The sequence below is a fragment of the Centruroides sculpturatus genome, unplaced genomic scaffold, assembly GCF_000671375.1.
Source record: "Centruroides sculpturatus isolate CEXI.00-Female unplaced genomic scaffold, Cexi_2.0 scaffold227, whole genome shotgun sequence".
Lineage (NCBI taxonomy): Eukaryota > Metazoa > Arthropoda > Arachnida > Scorpiones > Buthidae > Centruroides > Centruroides sculpturatus.
The window spans coordinates 62495-84702 of record NW_019384481.1 but is presented as its reverse complement, the minus strand read 5'-3'; the positions used below and the strand labels follow the sequence as shown (position 1 = coordinate 84702).

At 28.6% G+C, this 22208-nt stretch overlaps 1 protein-coding gene across 3 annotated transcripts in view; it reads left to right on the top strand.

Moving 5' to 3' along the window:
- LOC111621440 (sodium/potassium-transporting ATPase subunit alpha-like) overlaps window positions 1–22208 on the top strand; it is a 101576-nt gene that overhangs the window by 20881 nt on the left and 58487 nt on the right. The window contains exon 3 of one of the 3 annotated variants that reach the window (XM_023363588.1): window positions 8755–8852. The exons of the other annotated variants lie outside the window; for them this stretch is intronic. Within the exon in view, the coding sequence (XP_023219356.1) occupies window positions 8808–8852 (45 nt within the window). The 5' untranslated portion in view covers window positions 8755–8807. The remainder of the gene's footprint in view (window positions 1–8754; window positions 8853–22208) is intronic. 3 annotated transcript variants of the gene reach the window in all.

Genomic DNA, 22208 nt, shown 5'->3' with positions numbered 1-22208 from the left:
AACCCCATTATATCTACACATGAAATATATGAAATATATTATAATAAAAAAGTATTAAAAATTTATGATGATAATTCAATTTTTGTGGGCCCTTGACACTGAGGGCTCAGGGTTTAAACCCTATTAGTCCCTATGTAGATCTGCCCCTGTACACAATACATGTATGCTGACTGGGTACTGCAAACTTTCGATACAATCTGACCATGTTAAATGCTTCGAGTGACGTCTTGCGTGCATACTTGTTTGCTGTGGCAAACCTCCACATGAGCAAGCGATTGAGTTCCTACAAGCATTGCACTGACTTAAAATGGCTGCCATTAGCTGTCAATGTAAAAGCAAACACAAATGATAAAAGAGTTTACATGTTAGAATAAATTATTATTGGCATATTTGTTCTCATATAAAAAATTTATTGACAGTCAAAACTTTCTCTTAAGCATGCGGCACATGCTAAGCAAGCCCAGAGAATTTGCCCCTGCTTATAATATATATTTCCAAGTCTTTGATAAGCAGTTCACATCATTATAATTGATGCATAAGTTATTTTTTGCATGCTGATAAATGTTTAATTTCTCAATAATCTGTCATTTGGTATATACTGTATGTGGAGAGTATCATTTACGCATATGGCATTAACACCTTTCATATTTTATATTTTAATTTTTTAATATCATTCTATTTTTTATATTTTATAAGCATATATGAGGAAGATGTTGTTCGAACATGACTTTTGTATCTTTTATTTTATATATTACTGTTTTAATTTTGTTCTGTTTATTTCTTATGTTTAAAATTTAAATGTTGGCTATATTCCTTTTCTGTCTGATTGGAATACAATGTTCTACTTTCTGCTATCCTAATGATGACTGTACAATAAACCAGTTAGAGTTAAATGGATAGCTTTTTTCATTAAACACTTCTATTAATTAAACACACTATTTAATTTGCTTTGTATGTTCTCAAGTCTTGCAACTCAACTTTCATCTATTTCTAATTAATATAGAAGGCTGAAATGTTGAGCATATATATAAGTCCAATGACATTGCATTTTGATGTTGTTTTAGGAAGATAGCCCACCCTTAAATCTGATAAACATAACCAAGCATAACATTTAATCGTTATTTGTGTATATATAAATGCATTGTAGTGATGTATATGGTGGGGAGTGAGGTCACCCCTACCTCACAAACTTGAAAAACAATCAATGAAAGATTTAAAAAGTTTTTAAAAATATATTAAAATAATCTTTATTATTGGTAATTATTATTATTTCTTTTATTATTGTATTTCTGCTTGCTTTTTCTACTGTTTCTAAAACTTGTAAATTTGATAGGAGTTAGAATATTTTATTCTTGCAAATTATTTTGTTATTACAGGTTTTCTTTAACTAACAGCAAAGATTTAACAGTTATGAGTGATGTAAGCTTGATTTTCACTTGTTTTTTGAATCTTTTTCTTGAGCTTTTTTCTTTTATCTTTATCTAATTTTTATTTCATATTAATTACTTCATTTCAGTCTCTTCCTCTTTCACTTCTGAGACTTAGGATTATATGTCATTTACATTTTTCTACTGAACATAAGAATGTTGGAATTTTACTGATATTGTGTTTAGGAATGCAATTGTATTTTGTCACATCAATTTCAATTATTCTTTCTAAAATTCTGTCATTGTTTGAACAGTTTTAATTCTAATATAGTTAGATTTATTCTATGATTATAACACTTACATGTTGTGGCGTTACAGGAGTGGAGTCTTGGAGAATGAACTCGTCCAACTTTAGAAAATGAACTCATCCGCTAGCACTTAGATTTATTTTGTTTTTCTCTCCCATCATTTTCTTGTGACCAAAGTGCTATATTATATGATAAAATGTTACTACTATATGGCATTAAATTTTGGTTCATATTGTAGAAACATTTAACTGATAGATTATATAAGAAATTGTCTTTCTCTGGAATCGCCTTTATTATTATTTATGGTTTTTTTTATTCAAATATTGAAATAAAATTTTAAAAATTATTATTTTAATATTGTTTAAATTAGCATTTCTATTTTTTATGTATGCATAGTAAATTATTCATTAAAAGATCATTTATATGAAGGAACTTTGCATGTATTTTGATAAAAATCTTCTACAAACAATACTAATTAATTTTAAATGTTACATTGAACAAATTTAGAATTAATCAGTGTTGACTGTAGAAATATTTTAAAGAATATTTGTAAAATATCAATTAATATCATGAAAACCTTTTTAGCAACAGAGGAAATATGTTTAATTGATGCAAACATTTTCTGTCATTTTAAAGACTAACCTCAGGCAACTGAACAAATTGAATACAACCAAAATAGAATATTTCAAATATAACTGAAGTAGAACATATAAGATGACAAGGTTTAGACCAAAACACAACTGTATACATCTAATATAATATAATTAATATCAGGTAATTAAAATAAATAATATCAGTTTTTGAAATGTCAATACAAATGTTTGTATTTTTTCATTTAAAATAATTTTATTCATCAAAACATTTACCTTTATATTCAATTACATTTTCCCAATAGAAAGTGTAATTCAATGTCAATATGAAAATACCATTTTTATAAAACTCTTCAATTTTATCACTAAAAAATTGAGTTACTTCTGCTTCTATGGTTGCATGATTTGTAATTATTATTATTTTATTTTATTTCATGAGTACAAGATAAATACTTATTTGTACAGGCGAAATAACAACAACAAAAAACAACATATTAAACGCAACACAAATTGTCAGTGAACTGTCAGCAAGATATACAACTAAAACAAAACAAAAAGACTAAATCACATTACCTATAACAGAAAACAAACTTCATTATTATTTAAGTGATTTGTAAATTGTTTTCAGCACATATGATACAACTGATGTACACTCACTCAGCATTAGTATATAAATCAAAAAACACAACACCTTAATTTGCTGAGAAAAATTTTAATGTAAAGAAAATGTTTTCAGCCAAATTGAAATATATAAAAGCAAATTGCATGATTCATGCATCAATTCTAGAGATTCTGAAGGGTTGCCTTCGGCCTGGAAATACTTAATCAAACGATTGGACAGCTCTTAGTTTAGTGCGTTGATTTTAATATTTTTTGCATAACTTGCATTTCACTGAATTTTCTATATAATGTTTTAATATTTAATTAACTTATGCTTATTTTTTCATATACATGGTTTGTTATTTGTATTAATAATTTTTATTTATTTTATTATTCTTTATACATTTATATATATATTTCGCTCGTTATTTTATTTTATTTGTATTTAAATTTTTGTTCTATTTTATTTATATTCGAATGTTTTTAGCCTGATGATGGCCAACAGATTTGGCTGAAAACGTTTGCTTTACATTTAAATTTTTCTCAGCAAATTAAGGTGTTGTGTTTTTTGATTTACATATGATACATTCAAAGATAAAAAAAAGTGATAACCCAACAGAGATAAAATCAGGAAAATGTGAAGGATGAGATAAAAGTTTCCATTCCAATTGCATTATTTTATTTATTGTAATTTCTGTTGTAAAAACAAAACACCTTGATTTGCCAAATATAACTGTTTTTGCTTTAAATAGTCATGTACTCTTTGTAGCTGCTTACTGTACAAATCTGCCTAAGAGTTTGTCCAACACTTAAGTACTTGTGATGAGCAATACCCCCTTGAAGTCAACCAAACACGAAGAATTTTTTTAGAGTTATTTTTGCTTTGGCATCTGTGATACAGGATCATTTGATGATAACCAGTGATGACTATGTTTGTAGTTAGAGTATAAAATCCACTTTTCAAAAGTGATCAAAATTTAATCTAACAAGGGGACCTTACAGTCTCAGAAATTCAGTTCAGGATGAGACTTTACAGGCTAATTAATAGTATACCTCAAGGGTGTCCACTCAGAAGAATTGTAAAACGCACTAGCTAGAAGATTCTGAGAAAAAAGGCTCTAAAGTTTTAAGCGCAGTTCATATACTGATCGATTTTACACTATGGCAGCACAGCGAAATGGCTGCATCTGTAGCAAACTTGCTTGCAACGCGGGCGATCTAGGTTTGATCCTACTTTTGGCAAACTTTTTTTTTTTTTATTGTCTTAAAAATTGTAAGAACTTTTAAATAAAGTTAATGACCTAAAAATATTATCAATTAAATCATAAATAATTTTATTTTATTTATGAAATGACTGTTACAGCTAATTTAAATGTGAATTAAAGATAATATTTTATTTTTAAAAAGTTGAATAATTTCAAATGCATTTTTGTCCCATAACTGTCAACTTTCACACCTGGGAGCTAATCATTCTGTGAGTTTTCACAAGTCAGCAGCAAAAGTGACACTTTCACATAACTTTGGGACATATGGTCTTAAGTTCATTGGTTGAAGTTAACAAGGAATTGAAAAATTCTTCAAATTTAAAATGAATATTTTTAATCTCTCCACAGCTTATAATATCTTAAAATTTGTAATAACTTTTTAATGACAAAAGTAATTAAAGTTTTAATTTACCTCCATTAAAAATGCATTTGAAAGTATTCAACTTTTTAAAAATAAAATATCTTTAATTCACATTTTAATTAGCTGTAACAGTCATTTCATAAATAAAATAAAATTATTCATGATTTAATTGATAATATTTTTAGGCCATTAATTAATTAATTTAACTTTATTTAAAAGTAGTTACAATTTTTAAGACAATTAAAAAAAAAGTTCGCCGAAGGTAGGTTAGAACCTAGATTGCCCGTGTTGCAAGCGAGTTCATTACAGACTTGGCCATTTCACTGTGCTACCATACTGTAAAATCAATCAGTATATAAGCTGCGCTTAAAACGTTAGAGCTTTTTTTCTCGGAATCTTCTAGCTAGTGCACTTTACAATCCTTCTGGGTGGACACCCTTGAGATATACTACTAACCTGCAAAGTCTTATCCAAAACTGAATTTTCTAGATCGTAAAGTCCCCTTGTAAGAAATTTTTATATTTCAAATGTGAAAGAAGCAATGTACAAATGATGAGATGGTGTAATTTGTTCTCAGTGTTTAATGCATGTGTGAGATCCGGAATTTTAGTAACGAAAATCACGCTCTTTAATTAACTAAAATTTTAATTAATTCGCTTTCATTTATGTAACAAATTAGAAAAAACCGATCTTAGCCAGGAATGTGTAAACCTTTCTGTCAGAACTACCAACATCTATTGTTCTCTGCAGAACTTGCAGCTCATCTTGCAGAAAAGTTTATAGTTAACATCCAACTTTCGTCATTTGTTTTAGGTCCCTAGGACACCTATAACCTTTAGCTTATGAACATCCGATCACGTGGTGGAAATTCCCCGCAAAAAGCTATAAAAGACAGTTCTTACTCGGGGGAGTCTCTTAACGAATGCTGGACCAATGACATCGCGCCGATTCTCCGAACCCGCCGAATTCCGATCTAGGATCATCGATAACACATCATCGCCAAAGTCGCGAACTTTTTATATTTGTGCACACTGGATTAAAGACATCGTTTATTGGACAATTAAATACCTACACGGACTTACTCGTCACGGAACCTACAAAGAGGTATGAAAAGCGGGAAAACTCTCTCTCTCGAGATATTAGGCGGTTTAGGACCGAGCTTTGTGTAATCTTTTTGTCCATTTGGCTTATTTTAATAAATTGTTGTTATATTTGTTCTAAAAGGGTAGACTCCTTTACTTGATCACGCCCTTCACCTTATCGTCAACCCCAAAATTCTCTCCCTTCACTTGCCTGACTTGTCATCCTGACTAGTGACGCAAACTGGGAGACCTCTGACCTTCCCTTGGTGTCACGAAAGAGGGGTTTTGAATCAAAACTCCCCTGCAGTTTGCATACATGAGGAACCCATTTATTTAATTTCATTTCTTTTCTAATTTATGTAAACAAAGTCTGATGGTTTCATCACTTACTTGAAGCTCTTCAGCATTCATCTGATGTGTTAAGTGTAAATTTGTCTCTGTCATTGTTTTTAATTTGTGTATATCTAAAGTTAATGGTCTTCCTGGCCTAGCTTTATATTCTAATGACTTATTTCCTAAAGCAAACTTTTTAAACCATCTTTGAGCAGTTCTTGATGTTACTGCATCTTTCCCAAATGCAGTACAGATTTTTCTAGGAGCCTCTGCACCATTAGTTCCAAGTTTAAATCCATAAAGCAAATATGCAGAAATAACATTATTTGGCACAGATATTTTGAAAGGTTGAAATATTTTTATAAATTTATGTTAATAGCCCAGAAATCAACTAATAAATGAATAAACTGTAAATTTTGTTATGCAGTTCACAGACAAAAATGCTTAGTCATTGGGCTGCAATTTCAAAAAATTGTAGATCTATAAATTTCCACTGTCTTTCCTTAACATGTTGACTGCTATCCGATGTGCCAGTGGTCATAGTAATTAGGGCCGTTCAGAGCCATACGACTGCTGGCGATTGGACCAACTTTATAGATGTGCACAAGAGGCCACCACTAAAATGTAAAATAATGTTTTACAAAGCCTGGATAATTTAACTTTGAGGGAAACTATTGGGTTGTTCGGAAAGTAAGTTCGTTTTTTTCCATGGAAAAAAAATATTTTTTCCATGTATTTTTTCCATTTTTTCCAAATATTCTAATATTTTTATAATAAATAAATATTTTATTGAATTATATATTGACCATTTTGGTCAAATACCTGTTGTCATCATTTCTGGTAGTAGCATGATTTCATATTCATAAAAGTTTTGATTGTTGCTTACAAAAAACTGATCCAAGTGATTTTTGACATTGTCATTTCAAGTAAATTTCTTACAGTTAAAAAAAATATATATAGACCGGAACAAGTAATAATCTGAGTGTGCTTGATCTGGAATATGGTAGGTGTATGTCCCATCTAAGTTATAAGTTTCTGACAAGTTACCAAACTTGTGTGAAATTTGACATTATCATGGTAAAACACTACACTGGTCACTGCTCGTTTCCTTCGAATAACATCCGACGCATTCTAGTCTATCACTATATTTATCACTTCGAATTTTAACAGAAAACATTTCAAATTACGAGAAATCTTTTGAACTGTTTTGTTGATCAATTGTGGCTGCCTTTTCTGTTTGATGATATTACTCAATTTGTTTACTCGATGGCAGTACACTTTCGAATCAATTGTTAAATTGTCTGGTAAAAGCTCCAAAAAAAAATTTCCTTAAAATCTCACCAAAGAGCATCTCTCTTTAAGAACATGTGGAACCCAAATATCAAGCTTTGAAACAAAACCAATTTGTTTCAAATAATCATAAACAGTTCAGTTTGACAAATTTAATCTCTTAGTGATTTCACGTGTTGTTATTCGGCAGTTTGCTTCAACCAGTATGTTTATTTTGTTTTCATTGGCTTCAACTGGCCATCCAGAATGTGGTGCATCTTCAATATTAAAATTGCCAGAACGAAATTTTTTAAACCAGTTTTGGCACTGTCGTTCTGTCAATACATTTTCTCCATACACATCACACAATTTTTTCTCGCTTGAACAGCATTCTTACCTTTTCAGTAATAAAAAAGCAAAATATGCCGAAAATGCTGCTTCTGATCTTTCATATTTGATAGGACACAAAAAATAAACAATTGCACAAAATCAAACAAAATTTTTTACAAATAAGCCTTAAAATGCTAGCTTTCAAAATATATAATGATAATACAGTTTAGAATGAAAATGGTGGGAAAATACAACTAATCTGTCTAGTGGTAAAAAAAAAACAAAATTACTTTCCGAACAACCCAATACATTGGTTATAGTGACATCTGGCAGTCGTATGGCTGTGCACTGCCCTAACCAGCACGACCGCTGGCACGTCAGATAGAGGTCAATGTGTTAATTTTGAGAATGGAGTTTTCTTAATCTCAAAAATGGAGTTAGATAGGTAAAATCTGAGACCAGATATGGAAACCTTAGGGCCTGATTAACTATATGTGAGCTGATGCAAATTGGAAGTCATGTAATTTCAGTTCAAAACTTTTCTCCTGAAAACAGTTAATAGATGATTGGCATGACTCTATTGTTAAAAGTATGATATACAGGGGCAATCTACTAATTTGAGATGGAGAACATACATTTTAAATTAAATTATTTAATTAAAAACATGATTAATAATTGCTTGTTATGCATATAAATGATTATTCCAATTATGATTTATTTGAAAACAACATTATTTATTTGGTTACCTGATATATTACAATACAAAAAACAAAACAAGATAAATTATAATGACAGCTTTAAAAGATACATAGAGTATAATTACCTTAAATAATGGATCCAAAATATCTATATTTTAGTGTTCAGACCTATTTCAGGCATTGAAGATGAAATAAATATCCTTAGAGCTAATGCAAGAGCCCTTCAAGATGTGTTTGTAAATTTGTGCAGATTCTGCTGATCTTGCAAACCTGGGTTTGGGAGTTGGTATATGTTTAAACATATTTCTTTTGCTGTTAAAATTTTTCATGGTGTTCATCAGTACTTTGTGTAACAATTTGATATGACTTAATATTTGTAAATTAATAAATGTTTATGTTTAAAGGCAAAAAGTATATACGTATTTAGTTTATTATTTTATCTGTTTATTGTTTATTTATTTACATAACTGAACAATCTTTCAATAAATTGTGTTTTATTTTAAAATATCAATATTTTATTTACTGTTTAAACTAAAGTACTCTATTTTCAGGAAAACAGATTTTATTATAATAACAAACTATTTATGAGAAGTTACATGATGAAATGTTTAACTATATAGATGAGTTTCATCTAGAATTTCAGAAAAAGGTGAATAGTTTTATTTCAGAGTTTTTAACTTACCTAAAATACTCTTCATCAGCATAAATTTTAAATTGAAATAAAAGAGAATTTTTCATTTTGAATTAATATATACATAATACAATTGGTTGATAAACTGTGATATTAGGGAATTTTATTAATATGGCAAATTGTATTTATTTTTGTTTATTACATGATTTTTTTCCCTTTAATCTTTATTTATTATCAGTTTAAAGAATCAAATTTTTCTGAAAAATTTTTATTTATCTATATATTTAAAATGAAGTTTACTTTTTAATAAATGGTTAAATAATAATAAGTTTTTTTGAAGTTTATTCATCCAAATATAAGCAGTGAGATGGTCGGATGGCCTCATGGTCAAGGTGGTAGCCTACCACTCTGGGGGACCTTGGATCAAATCTGGAGGAGTTGAAAAATCCCCAGGAATTTTTCGGGAGTGGTTCGTCCAGATATGTCGGGCCCTGTCCCTCACCACCCAGCTGCCCCATTGTGGGCCTGGCTGAACCTATAATGGACTTTCTAAAAGAGGCCCTCTTAGTGCCTGCAGGGCAGAAAGAATTAAAAAAAAAAATCTAAGCAGTGAATAGTATTTATCTGTTTAAAAATCAAATTTATTTAATTTCAAAAATATTGATTTTCAAAATTTCTACTCATGACATAGATCACTAATTTGTTACTTTTACATAAAAATCATGAAACTGAAGCATCTTATATAACCTTATTTTTTATTTCAGTTTTATTAACTTATCTTTTTTGTAAAAATGTTAACTAATAAAGAATTTGTTCTAATTCCATTATCATTTTTTCATTTATACTATATAATTAGAAAAGTTTTGATATAAAATAAGGATGTTTTTGATTTTTTTAATATTTAAATTAAAATAATATTTAAACTGCATTATAGTTAATAGAATATAAGAATGTTTTGAAGTAAAAAAAATGAGAAAAAAATGTTTGAAATAATTAAGAAAATAAAAAATATTCTGAATTTTTTTACATATTTATTTTATTTATAGCATTATTTTTTGAATATTATTTTCATTATACTAATGTAAATATTATATTTTAGTTTTCAGAATATTTAACTTAATAATAGAGATATATAATTTTGTGAGATCTGATATTAATGAAATGTTTTATGCTAAAAATTGAGCTGATTATTTGTATCAGTAATTTCCACTATCACAATACAAATAAGTTAATCTAACATAAATAAACAAAAAACTGTTTTTTTTTTTTTCAAATTCAATAAATATAAAATCACTTTATTAGATGGAAGTTATTTCAGTACTACTAAGTTTGGAGACTCCTATTATTTTGCTGTAATAAAGCAGTGTTTTATATTTATTGAATTATAATTTAAGTAAATTTTGTAAATTACAGATATGATGATAATTTAATCATGAATTATACGACTAAAAATATTTTTTTTGTAATTTTGTATTTATATTGTTAAATTTATGTAAACATACAATACAGTTTTTTTTGGTCATACTTCTTGATATAAATAGTTACAATTAAATACAATTAGAATGATAAATTTTTCTGAAAAGAAAAAGATGATTATATAAGATTGACTAATGATAATTTATGGGAAATCAGATTGCCTTAATTTGTCAATAATTTTAATGTTAAGAAAACAGAAATACATTGAAAAATATTACTTCAAAAGTAAATAAAAACTAGAGTATTAGGGAGTATGAAAATTTTAATTTATAAACATACATTAAATAAAAAAACTTTTTATTCTCAAATATTATAAATATTTACTTTAAAAAATTTTGTACTTATACTTCCAAAGACTGAAAATACTTCTCAAAACATTTAAATAATTAAAATTACTATTAAAATTTTGAATTTAGAAATTTGATTTAGAAAATTCAAATTATTTGAAGTATAAGAAAGATTTGTTAACTAGGCATAAATTTTCAAGAGATAGCTAATCACCAAACATATGCCGTAAATCCATCGGGCTAGTTTTTTTAAGGCTAATTACTAAATAAATTACGTAATTAATTTGGCACTAGAGGTAAGCGTTAGGCGCCATCTCTTATTAATATTAATAATTATAAATAAATTAATTAATTTAAATAATTTAGAACCGCTGGGAGAAAAAATCGGCCCGGAGCGGGACTCGAACCCACAACTCCTGCTTACCGTGCAGATGCGTTGCCAGTTACGCTATCCGGACCTCCGATCCGATCTCCTCTTCCAGCGTATAACTATGTAACCATCGACGGTTATACGCTGGAAGAGGAGATAGNAATCCACATTACTATGCTGGATTTGAGTAATTCACTTAACTATTCATGGAGAATTTGATGTTATACATTTAGGGGGTTGGTACTTTCCCCCACCCAGGTGCTTTGGTGCTAGTATAGCAAGCACTAAAGTGCACGACTATATGCAGAGCATTAGTCAAAGCGAGCAATAGCAATCCTTGATGATATGGAGCGTGGACGATAGGCAGTATATTGATACATGTTAAAAACTGATGTTTGGGGGTGAATATCTTGCAACAGGTCATATGTACAAGTATGTTTTCTTTGACATTTTTGCTTGTATAGGGGGCTCAACAGTTCTGGAATGTGAAATCCCTCATTCAGAGCTTGAATCTTACCTGGTGCTGCACATATCGACTGGTGTCCAATTAACAGAAAAGTACTTAATAAAATATCATAATAGATGTCACATTCAGTTTTAAATGTTGTCAGGAAAGTTAAGCAACTCGTTGTTATTTTACATATATATATAGAAAGCTCAAATTATACTAATAATCATATCCAGATTAACTATTAAACTAGAACTTGGCTAATTATACAGATAAAACATAATGGACTATTCTGTTGTCATTTATTAAATTTAATAATTTGAAATTAATTAATTAATTAACTATTCTGGAAGTTGGTCCTATTCTGGTTGATCCAGAGTGGGACTCAAACCCAAAATTTGTGTTTACCATGACAATTATGCTATTTGGACTTCAGTCAGTTCAGACAATTTAATATATGATGGTTGTATAACCATCTTACATAGTCCAAATTACTCAATAAAGTTTCTAATTAAAATTATGTTTTTGTTATATTAAATTTTTAATTGATAGCATTAAAAATTACTTAACAACAAATATTTAAAAGTTGTTTAATAGCATATCTTGGATATTTGTAATCTATTGAAATAAAGATAAAATTATAGAAAAAATAATATAAATTTATTTCTTAAAATGTTCTTTTAAATGGCTTTTAGTTTTGGTTTTCTGATGGAAGACAGATTCACACATAGTAATTCATTAGAGTAATTTTTAAGTGTTACACATTACTATCCATTTGCAACAATTAGCAAGTAAATAACACTTTACCTGTTTTAATAACATTCAGATGATAAAAATTTGAATTTGTATTTTGGAATATCTTTATCCAAACTACTGTTGTGGCATTCCATTACATATTCTACTGGAAGAAGGTCATTAAAAATATCTGAAAACATTTTGGTTATTAAATTTTTGCTGTTTGTTCAAGGTTATTTGTATGTATTTATTAAATAACAATTTGTTCATGACTGCATGTGAAGGGTGTACTGAGAGAGAAAGAGATGATCTCTGTTTAATTGAATAAAGGCAAAAAATATACTGAATAAGCTTACAGGTCATTCTTTCCATTATAAACAAACCTGCATTTAATACATTTAAAAAAAAACTTTCCAGGAAAAATATAATATTTAGCTAAATGTCAACATTATAAAAACTAAAATCTGTGAATTTTATAATTATTTATGTAGTGCCATGCAATTTTAAGGCAAATTTGAAAATTATATATAACAAAAAATAAGTATAGAAAACCTAGATAAATTAGGCATGAAATAGAAGAAACAAAATGTTACAAAAAGACAAATATTTATTGGTTTAAACATTTTCTAATATAATTATGTCAAAATGTTTTCATATTATCTCTGAAGTAGATCTTTTAGCTTAATTTTCCCAAATTAATAATAAATAATGTACTTATTACTTTCCCAGCTATATTATATATAACAGAAGGAAAATATTGCAATGGGACAAGAAATGACTCCCTCTGCAGATTTAAAAATTTTTGGAACCAGGGGACCTTGAAATGTCAAGAAATGTAAAAAAATTTAGGAGTAATTTCTGTATGTATGGATAATAGTGTGTGTGTGTGGGAGGGCATGATTTTGTTTAATCTCTTTGAAGCTTAATAACTCTTGTGCTTTTTGTTGAAAATTTTTGAAATTTTGCAGGAAGGTTTGTTTGTTAGGGGAATTGATGCTATTAAATTTTGGCAGTTAATTAAATTAAAGGTTGAGGGGTGGGAGATAAAGAAAGTCATGTGTATCTCCAGACTTAATAATGATTTTACTTGTTATTAGCATTTACAGTTTTTTATAAAACCCATCCCTGACATCAAAATTAAGCTTTTTGCAATTTTATAATAATTAAAAATATAAAAAGTTTGACTATGCTGGATTTGAGTAATCCACATGACTATGCTGGATTTGAGTAATTCACTTAACTATTCATGGAGAATTTGATGTTATACATTTAGGGGGTTGGTACTTTCCCCCACCCAGGTGCTTTGGTGCTAGTATAGCAAGCACTAAAGTGCACGACTATATGCAGAGCATTAGTCAAAGCGAGCAATAGCAATCCTTGATGATATGGAGCGTGGACGATAGGCAGTATATTGATACATGTTAAAAACTGATGTTTGGGGGTGAATATCTTGCAACAGGTCATATGTACAAGTATGTTTTCTTTGACATTTTTGCTTGTATAGGGGGCTCAACAGTTCTGGAATGTGAAATCCCTCATTCAGAGCTTGAATCTTACCTGGTGCTGCACATATCGACTGGTGTCCAATTAACAGAAAAGTACTTAATAAAATATCATAATAGATGTCACATTCAGTTTTAAATGTTGTCAGGAAAGTTAAGCAACTCGTTGTTATTTTACATATATATATAGAAAGCTCAAATTATACTAATAATCATATCCAGATTAACTATTAAACTAGAAGTTGGCTAATTAATAATACAAATATTATGTAATTTGGACTAAAGATAAATTATTATGCAGCCGTCTTGTATTAAATTTGATACAAATGACAAGTCTTCTGTATGGTTATATCTTGTAAATTAATTAGCCTAAAAGTGAAGATTGAATAGCAGCAAGAATAGCACAATTGGAACCCATAAGCATGGTAAACAAAATATGGGTTCATGTCCCTTTCTTCCAGAATAGTCTAAATTTATTTATTTATTTCTAATTATTAAATTAGATACAAGCTAATGGCATAACTATCTATCTTTAGCATAAATTATGTAATATCATCTATACACCGAACTCTACATGCCTGTGAGGTCGCAGTGGTTGCTTAATATATCCAGTTACAACTGATCAAATATCTTTATTTTTTCTTTTCATAAAAACACATGTGCATTTCAGATCAAAGTGTAATTAATAATCCCTCTTTAGTGTTACTGTATAAAACATAACATTAGTTATCACAAATGTTTAATAAAATATTTTTTATATATAATTTTTCACTTTTAATAAAAATAAAACCAAGAGAAGGCAATTGTTCCAAATACAATTACAGTAGCTTAAGCACAATTCTTCTATATTCTTTGGCTGGCGTAGCCATTAATAAATAAATAAATAAAAACAAGAACTTATACTGGAATNAATATATATATATATATGTTGTGTGTGTCTTTTTTAACAAAAACAAGAAGTACATAAACTTTTCCTTTCTTTAAGTACTTAAACATAAACAGTAGAATCTAGAAAATAAAGTTTATTCATTACATCAGATTTTATCACGAAGAGTATAGATTGTAAAATGTTTTTTTTAATATTAGGTACTGTGTTTATATACATATAAATTTTTTTTATATATACTAACATGGAATAGATATATATACATAGGCTGTTTTTTTCAACCTCTTATGGTCCATAAAACAAAGACAAGTGTAAATAACAAAATGAATTTATTACAAAAAGTTAGGTACAAACATGGTTACTTTTTGACATAATCACCATGAAGATTGAGGCATTTGTCATATCTGTGGGTGAGCTTTGCAATCCCCTCTTCACAGAATGTTGCCACCAGTGACTTGAGATGGGCCTTAATGTTGTTTTGAGACACTGTAATTAAGTGTCACAACCATTAAAAAAATTTTGTTGAAAATAAAATGAAATGGCATTTTTATTATATGTTGTCAATTTACTTTATTAAAAATTTTGCCTGCGATCTATGATAATAAAAACTTACTTTTTGATTAACAATTGTAGCATTTACTTTCATCTTGTACTGATAATAAAATTATATTATATACAATAATTCAGTTCAGTGGAATGTAAAATATGGATCACAAAGTAGATGCAATGATATTAACATTGATAATTTTAAATTATCATTTTAAAAACTAAAATACACTTAATATCTAATATGGAAGAAATGAAATACATATCTAATGTGAAGAATTCACAAAAAAATTTAAGTTTATGTACTAAATGATTATTCATGAATATATATTTAGGAAGTATACTATATAATAAACTTAACAACCTTCTTTATTGGAATTCACTAATTTACATTGTATTGTAACAAAGCAGATTGCTAAGTTTATTATTTAAGAAATTGAAATTTTGTCCTTTTTGAACTGTACTCCATTAAAATTTTTTCTGAAGAAAGTTGTATTATAGGTTTATATATATAAAAAAAAATTTATTTTTATAACTTAATTTTTTTCTTTGCAATCTGTGATATAAACAACTTATTGTTTGTTTATATCACAGATAAAAGTTCATATGTAATTTAGTGGAAAGCTTTTGATAAAAATCTGAAATTGAAACCTGAAAATGTAATTGTAATTACAGTTAAAGATTTCTGATTTATATTTGCAACTTTTTGTTTGTTTATAGATCCTGCAACCTATTTATATTTCAGTATATTAATTTGTCACTTAATGATTAGTCAATATTACATTTACTGTTTAAATGTATCAAATAAAACATACAAAATCCAACAATACATCTAAATATTTTAAAAATAGTTTTATTTTATTATTTAATTATACAAGCGATTAACCATTTAGTATATTAATAATCAAAAAACATCTGTTTAATGCTTCTTCTGTATTTATATTCAAATAAGATTACTAAGTTAGAAATAAAACAGTTCATTGAAAATTATTTTAAAATAATACATGATGTTTTCGTTTGATGTTACATAAGTTCAAGTTATGCATTTAAAAAAAGTATTTTAAGTTTAAATTATTTATTATTGTTTTGTATTATTTTTTAAATAATAAAATATTAGTAGTCTTGAAACAAAATATACTTTATAAAAAAATATTATTTTCAGTTGAAAAAATTAAAAATTGAAGTAGAATAATTATTCATTTTTTATACAGTTCATTTGAAAGTTGAAGAAAAGTTTTCCCAAATACTAATTGTGTCATTAATATCAGTTTTAGTTATAACAACTTTGTATAAATTATTTTATACAAAGTTGTAATTTTGAAAAGTTGTAAAGTTGTAAATTTTAAACAAAGTTGTAATAAGTAACTCAAAATTATTTTGTCATAGCTAAATTTTTAAAGACAGGTTAATGAACTTTCTTTGAAACTAATTGTTTAAATAACTGATGTATAAATATAAGCTTTAATAAAATTTTTAAAAAATTATTTAGCTGATGTAAATATACAGTACAGTAATACCTTGACTTACGCTACCCTGACTTACGCGAACCCGAAGTTATGCAATTTTCAAATCTTGTCGATTTGTTTTTTGTTTGAGCACCACGAAACTCTTGATTACTCACTCCTCCCACACTATTGTTCAGCTTACATGTTCAGACGTGTTGTGCGGAATCGACACATAGCTACAATTTATTTTGTGTTATTTATTTTTGTGTTTGTTATATCTACGAAGACTTGAGAGACTCTATGTGGTGATTTCTTGTAACCGTAAACAAATCAAAAGACGAGATAAGATTAACGAGAACATTTATTAGCTTACATACATCCGACTTGGATTTTATGCAAATTGCGAAATTATACCCAAACTTACGCAAATTCGGCTTATGCGAATTCAACTTATGCAGTTATCTCTCGGTCCCACCTATCGTGTAAGTTCGGAGTATTACTGTATATAAGCAGATAAATAAATTTTTATTTTTCAATTGTACATTGACATATTAATTTAGTCTTTTAATTACTATATTAGTTTATATGTGTGGTTAAAAAGATCAATCTTTTTTCCAATATGTATTGATAGACATTTAAATTTATGCTGATGAAAGCTATTTAGATAAGTTAAATGTAAAAATAAAACTATTTGCAGTTTAATTCTAAAAATTTATTAATTTATTTATTTTAAAATTAATTATAATTTTAAAAATAATTTAATTTACATATTTGAATCTATCTGTAAAATTTATGGAATCTTATTTAAATGTACATTTAAATTTTTTTATTAAAATTTAGAATTCTGCTAATGCTTTTAAATTTATTATAAAATTTATATATTGTAAAATGTAAAAAATTAATAATGTATATGATTATTAATAACTGATCTGTTTAATTCAAATTTCAAATTGAATAATTAAATTTTTAATTTTTAAATTAAAATTTATTCATTCAGTTTATTAGTAAAATTTACATTATGAAGTTGATGCAGGTGCTAATACATAATTTTCTTACAGGGGTAGTTTGTGGGTAAAAATATTAAGTTATATGGTAAGTTCTCACTTAACATTGTTCAACATTATTTCATTATAATGTTGATGAGGAAAAACAAGTTTTTATTTGTACACACCACATTTGTAATAATTTACAATTATTCTTGTTGAATTTTCTTTATTAACATAAAACTGATTTTATGAGGTGGAAATTAAAAACTGGAGATTGTGAACATGATCCAATAAGAATACTATTAACCAAATTTTCTTCTTGAAATCTGATTAATATAATTTGCATTCATTGTTATTATACTTTCATTTTTTTTAAAATGATATGAAACTATAGCCATATTAACAACATGTAAGACATCATTTAATGCCAATTGCATTTGCATTGCATTTACCATTTTAAATTTATGCAGCACCTTTTTAAAGTTTTTTGGAGTTTCCAATTGTTTTTTTTCTGAACTGCATAGTAGTAGGAGATTCTTACAATATTTACTTTACAAACATCTATTCTTTATTATTGATATCTACCCCTCACCAGTGATGAGGATTAAGCCTGCTTTCCCATATCACCCAACATTGCTACAACTGTTGTTACTCACTGATTCATCAAGAAGTGGTTAAATAATTATCTTACTTGTTTTTATTAATCTTCCTTAAATATCTGTATAGATTATATTTACTTTAATGTTTAATATTAGAAGTGTTTTGGGGTCTATATTTAGAAATTTGGTGATGTTTTTGTGATCAGAAATATTCTGTAGAAATCTAATTCTTGTTATATCAATTAGTCTATAGTAAAAATGATTTCATTATATGCCATTTACTTAAAATCACAGTTTTCAAGAATCTATTGACAACATTAACTGAGAACTTACTGCATATATATGATTATAAATTATGATTCTAGTTATTTTTTTCATTTAGTTATTTAATGAATAATATAGTAAATTTTTAATAATTACTCGATAAACTCCAAAGTTTAGGTATATATCTTTCTTTTTGAATAATGAAATTTCTTTGCAGATATCCTGATAATAAATCGAAAAATTATTGAATCTAAATTAATTGTATTTAATATAAATAATAGCAGAAACATGAAATATAAATTTTTATTTAAATATAACAAAAGAAAATCTATTTTATTGTAGGTTAAATAACAGTTTCTTTCACATCAAGTTCTTTTGTACTACAACACCCATCATTAGGAAATACACAAGTGAATCAGCTTGGTAACCAAGTCACCTGAACTTGATCAAATGTTTATGTAACATTTAAATATCTTACAATTTAAAACTGTCAACACCCTGTCTCTAATTACCCTATGAAGAAAATTCTTGACACTAAAATTGTATGATATCTAAAATTCTGATATTGATAGCATATTGTAACATCATGCATTGATGTCACTTAATATCCAGAGCTTAATGAAATCTGATTTTAATCAACACTACATCCATTTATAAATACTACACACAGCAAATAAAAATAGAGAAGCTTAAAAATTTGTAGGTTCTTTTTGTATGTTATTTTTGTTCCTATATAATATCCCTTGTACAGTAGAACCTCGATTATCCGCCCCCCGATCAACCGACCCCTCGGTTAACCGATCATCCTAGTCGGCAAATTTCAAATGTCTGCTAGTGATGTGGTGCTACAATAGCGATGATTATTATTTAAAAAAATTTTTGTTAGGCTTAACATCGATGAAAATTCAATGCAAAATAGGTTAATAGCGATATATACTAATATACTAATTACATGGGATATAATAATATACTACACTAATAATGGATTTTTTCATACTTTTCGGTTATCCGACTTTTCAATTATCCGACCAACCCCAGTCCCCAATTAGGGCGGATAATCGAGGTTCTACTGTATATATTTTGCATGTACTTTTTATAAGTGATAATTTTATGTTGGTAAATAGATTCTTGCTTCGATATATTGTATGTTTGAACATTGCAATATGCACCATCCAGTTCCATAGTTCTTGTTTCATGTATGCAGGCTAATTTGTAAATTAAGCTCCTGGGGATCCACGTGTTACATCTATATCTGCTAAGTACTTTAATTTTGCCTTAGTATATTCTGTTTTATTACAATGGGTGTAAGGGTGTAAGCTCTTATGAGAAATTTAAAGGGAACAATTCCTTGGGTCTTGTATAGGAGCAAAAATAATGTATAAAAGGAATCTGAACATTTTTAAGAGTCCCCGGGATTTATAAAATACCTATGAGGGATGAAAGTTTTCAAAAAGACTTAATATACATAGGTTGTACTAAAAAATGCATTACAGAACAAAAATTGAATATAGAAAATAAAAAACTATTTATTGCCTTTTCTATATATGCTAGTGAAAATGATATTCAAGCCAACTTACAACAAGCAAGATTAATTATAATGATGGACAAAATGAAACATCTCAAGATATTGGAGATGTTAAAAATCTTTAAAGCAGGAAAGAAGAGAACATGTATCAACTATAAAGAATGAAAAACAAATTTCCCATGCATGGTGGATGGACCTTATACAGCACATCGTTATAAAGGACTTATTACATCAGCTACAAGTGGAAATACTCCATTGGTCAAAATTTGAATTCAAATTTATATAAGATTTTTTGGTGCATTCCATTTTCAAATATCAAAGCATTTCAGCAATCTGAAGCAGGTCTTAGAAGTAGACCAAAAGCATTTGTTTGTGTTAAATTTTTTGTACCAATCTGCTGGCATAAACTTGAAATTAATGTTTTACCCCCTATCATTGTCCCTCCTATCAACAATCTCACAAATCCATATGGATTAACACAACACCTTGAGCAGTATAGTAACCATCAGTTATATTTTCTGGATGTTCTCATCACTTATATAATGATACTCTTACTACTGATATATGTGTTATGACTTACAGTATGATATATATCATACTTTAAATCATTACACATGTGAGGCCCGAGTGATACTTGAGCTCAGGTGTTAAAAATATCATAAAGGTGTCAAATCAAGGAATTGGGCTTTGATTCTAATGCTTGTAAAAATTGGAAATAAGACCGAAATAAAATCAGAAAATAATAAAATTATTAATCGAGAGGAAAAAACCTTAAAAGTTTTTAAATAACCTTAAAAGGAGATGCAGTGCTGATATTATGTGTCAGACTTATAAGAATTCAAAACAATTAAATATGAGCAGGAGTTTCAAGGTATGATTAATTTCCCTGGATTGGATTAAAACAGTGTCAAATTAAACCTTTGGTAGCCTGAAATGGTCTGTCATCTGCTTAGATACAGGAAACTGACCAATCAAAAACTAGAGATCTGGGGAAGAGAATCTTTTAAAAACCTGGATCTCAAGGACAAAGACAGACTGTTTCCCCTAATGAAGTTAACTGTAGAGACTTCTTCCAGCCTCTGGTAGTGGCCGGATGGCCAAGCGGTCAAGGTGGCAGCCTACTGCTCTGGGGGACCCGGGTTCGAATCCGAATGGGTCGAAAAAATCCCCAAGAATTTTTTGGGGGGTGGTCCATATGCATATGCCGGGCCCCGTCCCTCACTACCTGGCTGCCCCATTGTGGGCCTGCCGAACCCATAATGGGCTTGCAAAAAGATGCCCTCTTAGTGCCCACAAGGTGGAAAGAGTTAAAAAAAAAAAAAAAAAAGCCTCTGGTAGTGTCAACCACTGTCCAGACTTTCCCAGCTAACAACTATAGTCAACTGTCCAGACTTTCCCTGCCTCCACAAGTGGACACCATCCTGTTTGAATTTCGAGCTATCACCCTTTGTCACAACCTCCCACACTATCGAGCATCGACTTACTGGGGCCAACAACTGAACAGTCCAGAGCCACCAGAAGATAAGACACACTAGATTGTAAGACTTACAAGTTAGTATAAATAAACGGGTTTGTTGGTCACTGTATCTATTTGCCTCAAATTCCTTCATCCCACATACGATAAGTCTTGACATTTGGATATCACCAATTCGGTGACCTTCACACACAATACACTGTTCTTCCCTTCTTCATTTCATGATTCTTCTGCATACAAGTCTGCTTCTTTTAGGGCCCTTGTTCAAAGCACCTATTCCCACTATTCTGATTCATATCTAAGAGAGAAAAGAAGCTATATTGTATCACCATCACACATGAATAACAGTCCAACTTTGTCAAATCCATAATACATTATTATAGAGTCCAATTAAATTCCAACTGCATTTAAAAAAGCTTTTTAGAGCAATCACTTATTGCAAAGTATTAAGCAAGATCTATAAGGAAGTAGCACAACAATCTAATATTTGTATTGCATACAGGAGGAGCTGACAGTGTTCTTACTCAGAAATGATAAGAATCCTATTGATGAAGATCCCTTAATTTATTCAATTTGTTGCAGGAGTTTACCCAATTTTGTTGCAGGACAACAGGGTGGATTGTCTCTATTAATATGTTGGCACCACTTACATATCTCTCCTTACTAGAATCAAAGGACTTCATTAAAAATGTTTATGTACTAGTGCCTTGGTGGTTTTTGCTTCTGACTGGGACATTGTGTTTTTGACAGAGTCCATCTAATTCACTGCACCACAGCTCCTACTTGTCTTTAATATTTAGAAATGGAGATATATAAAGCACATTTCTGATT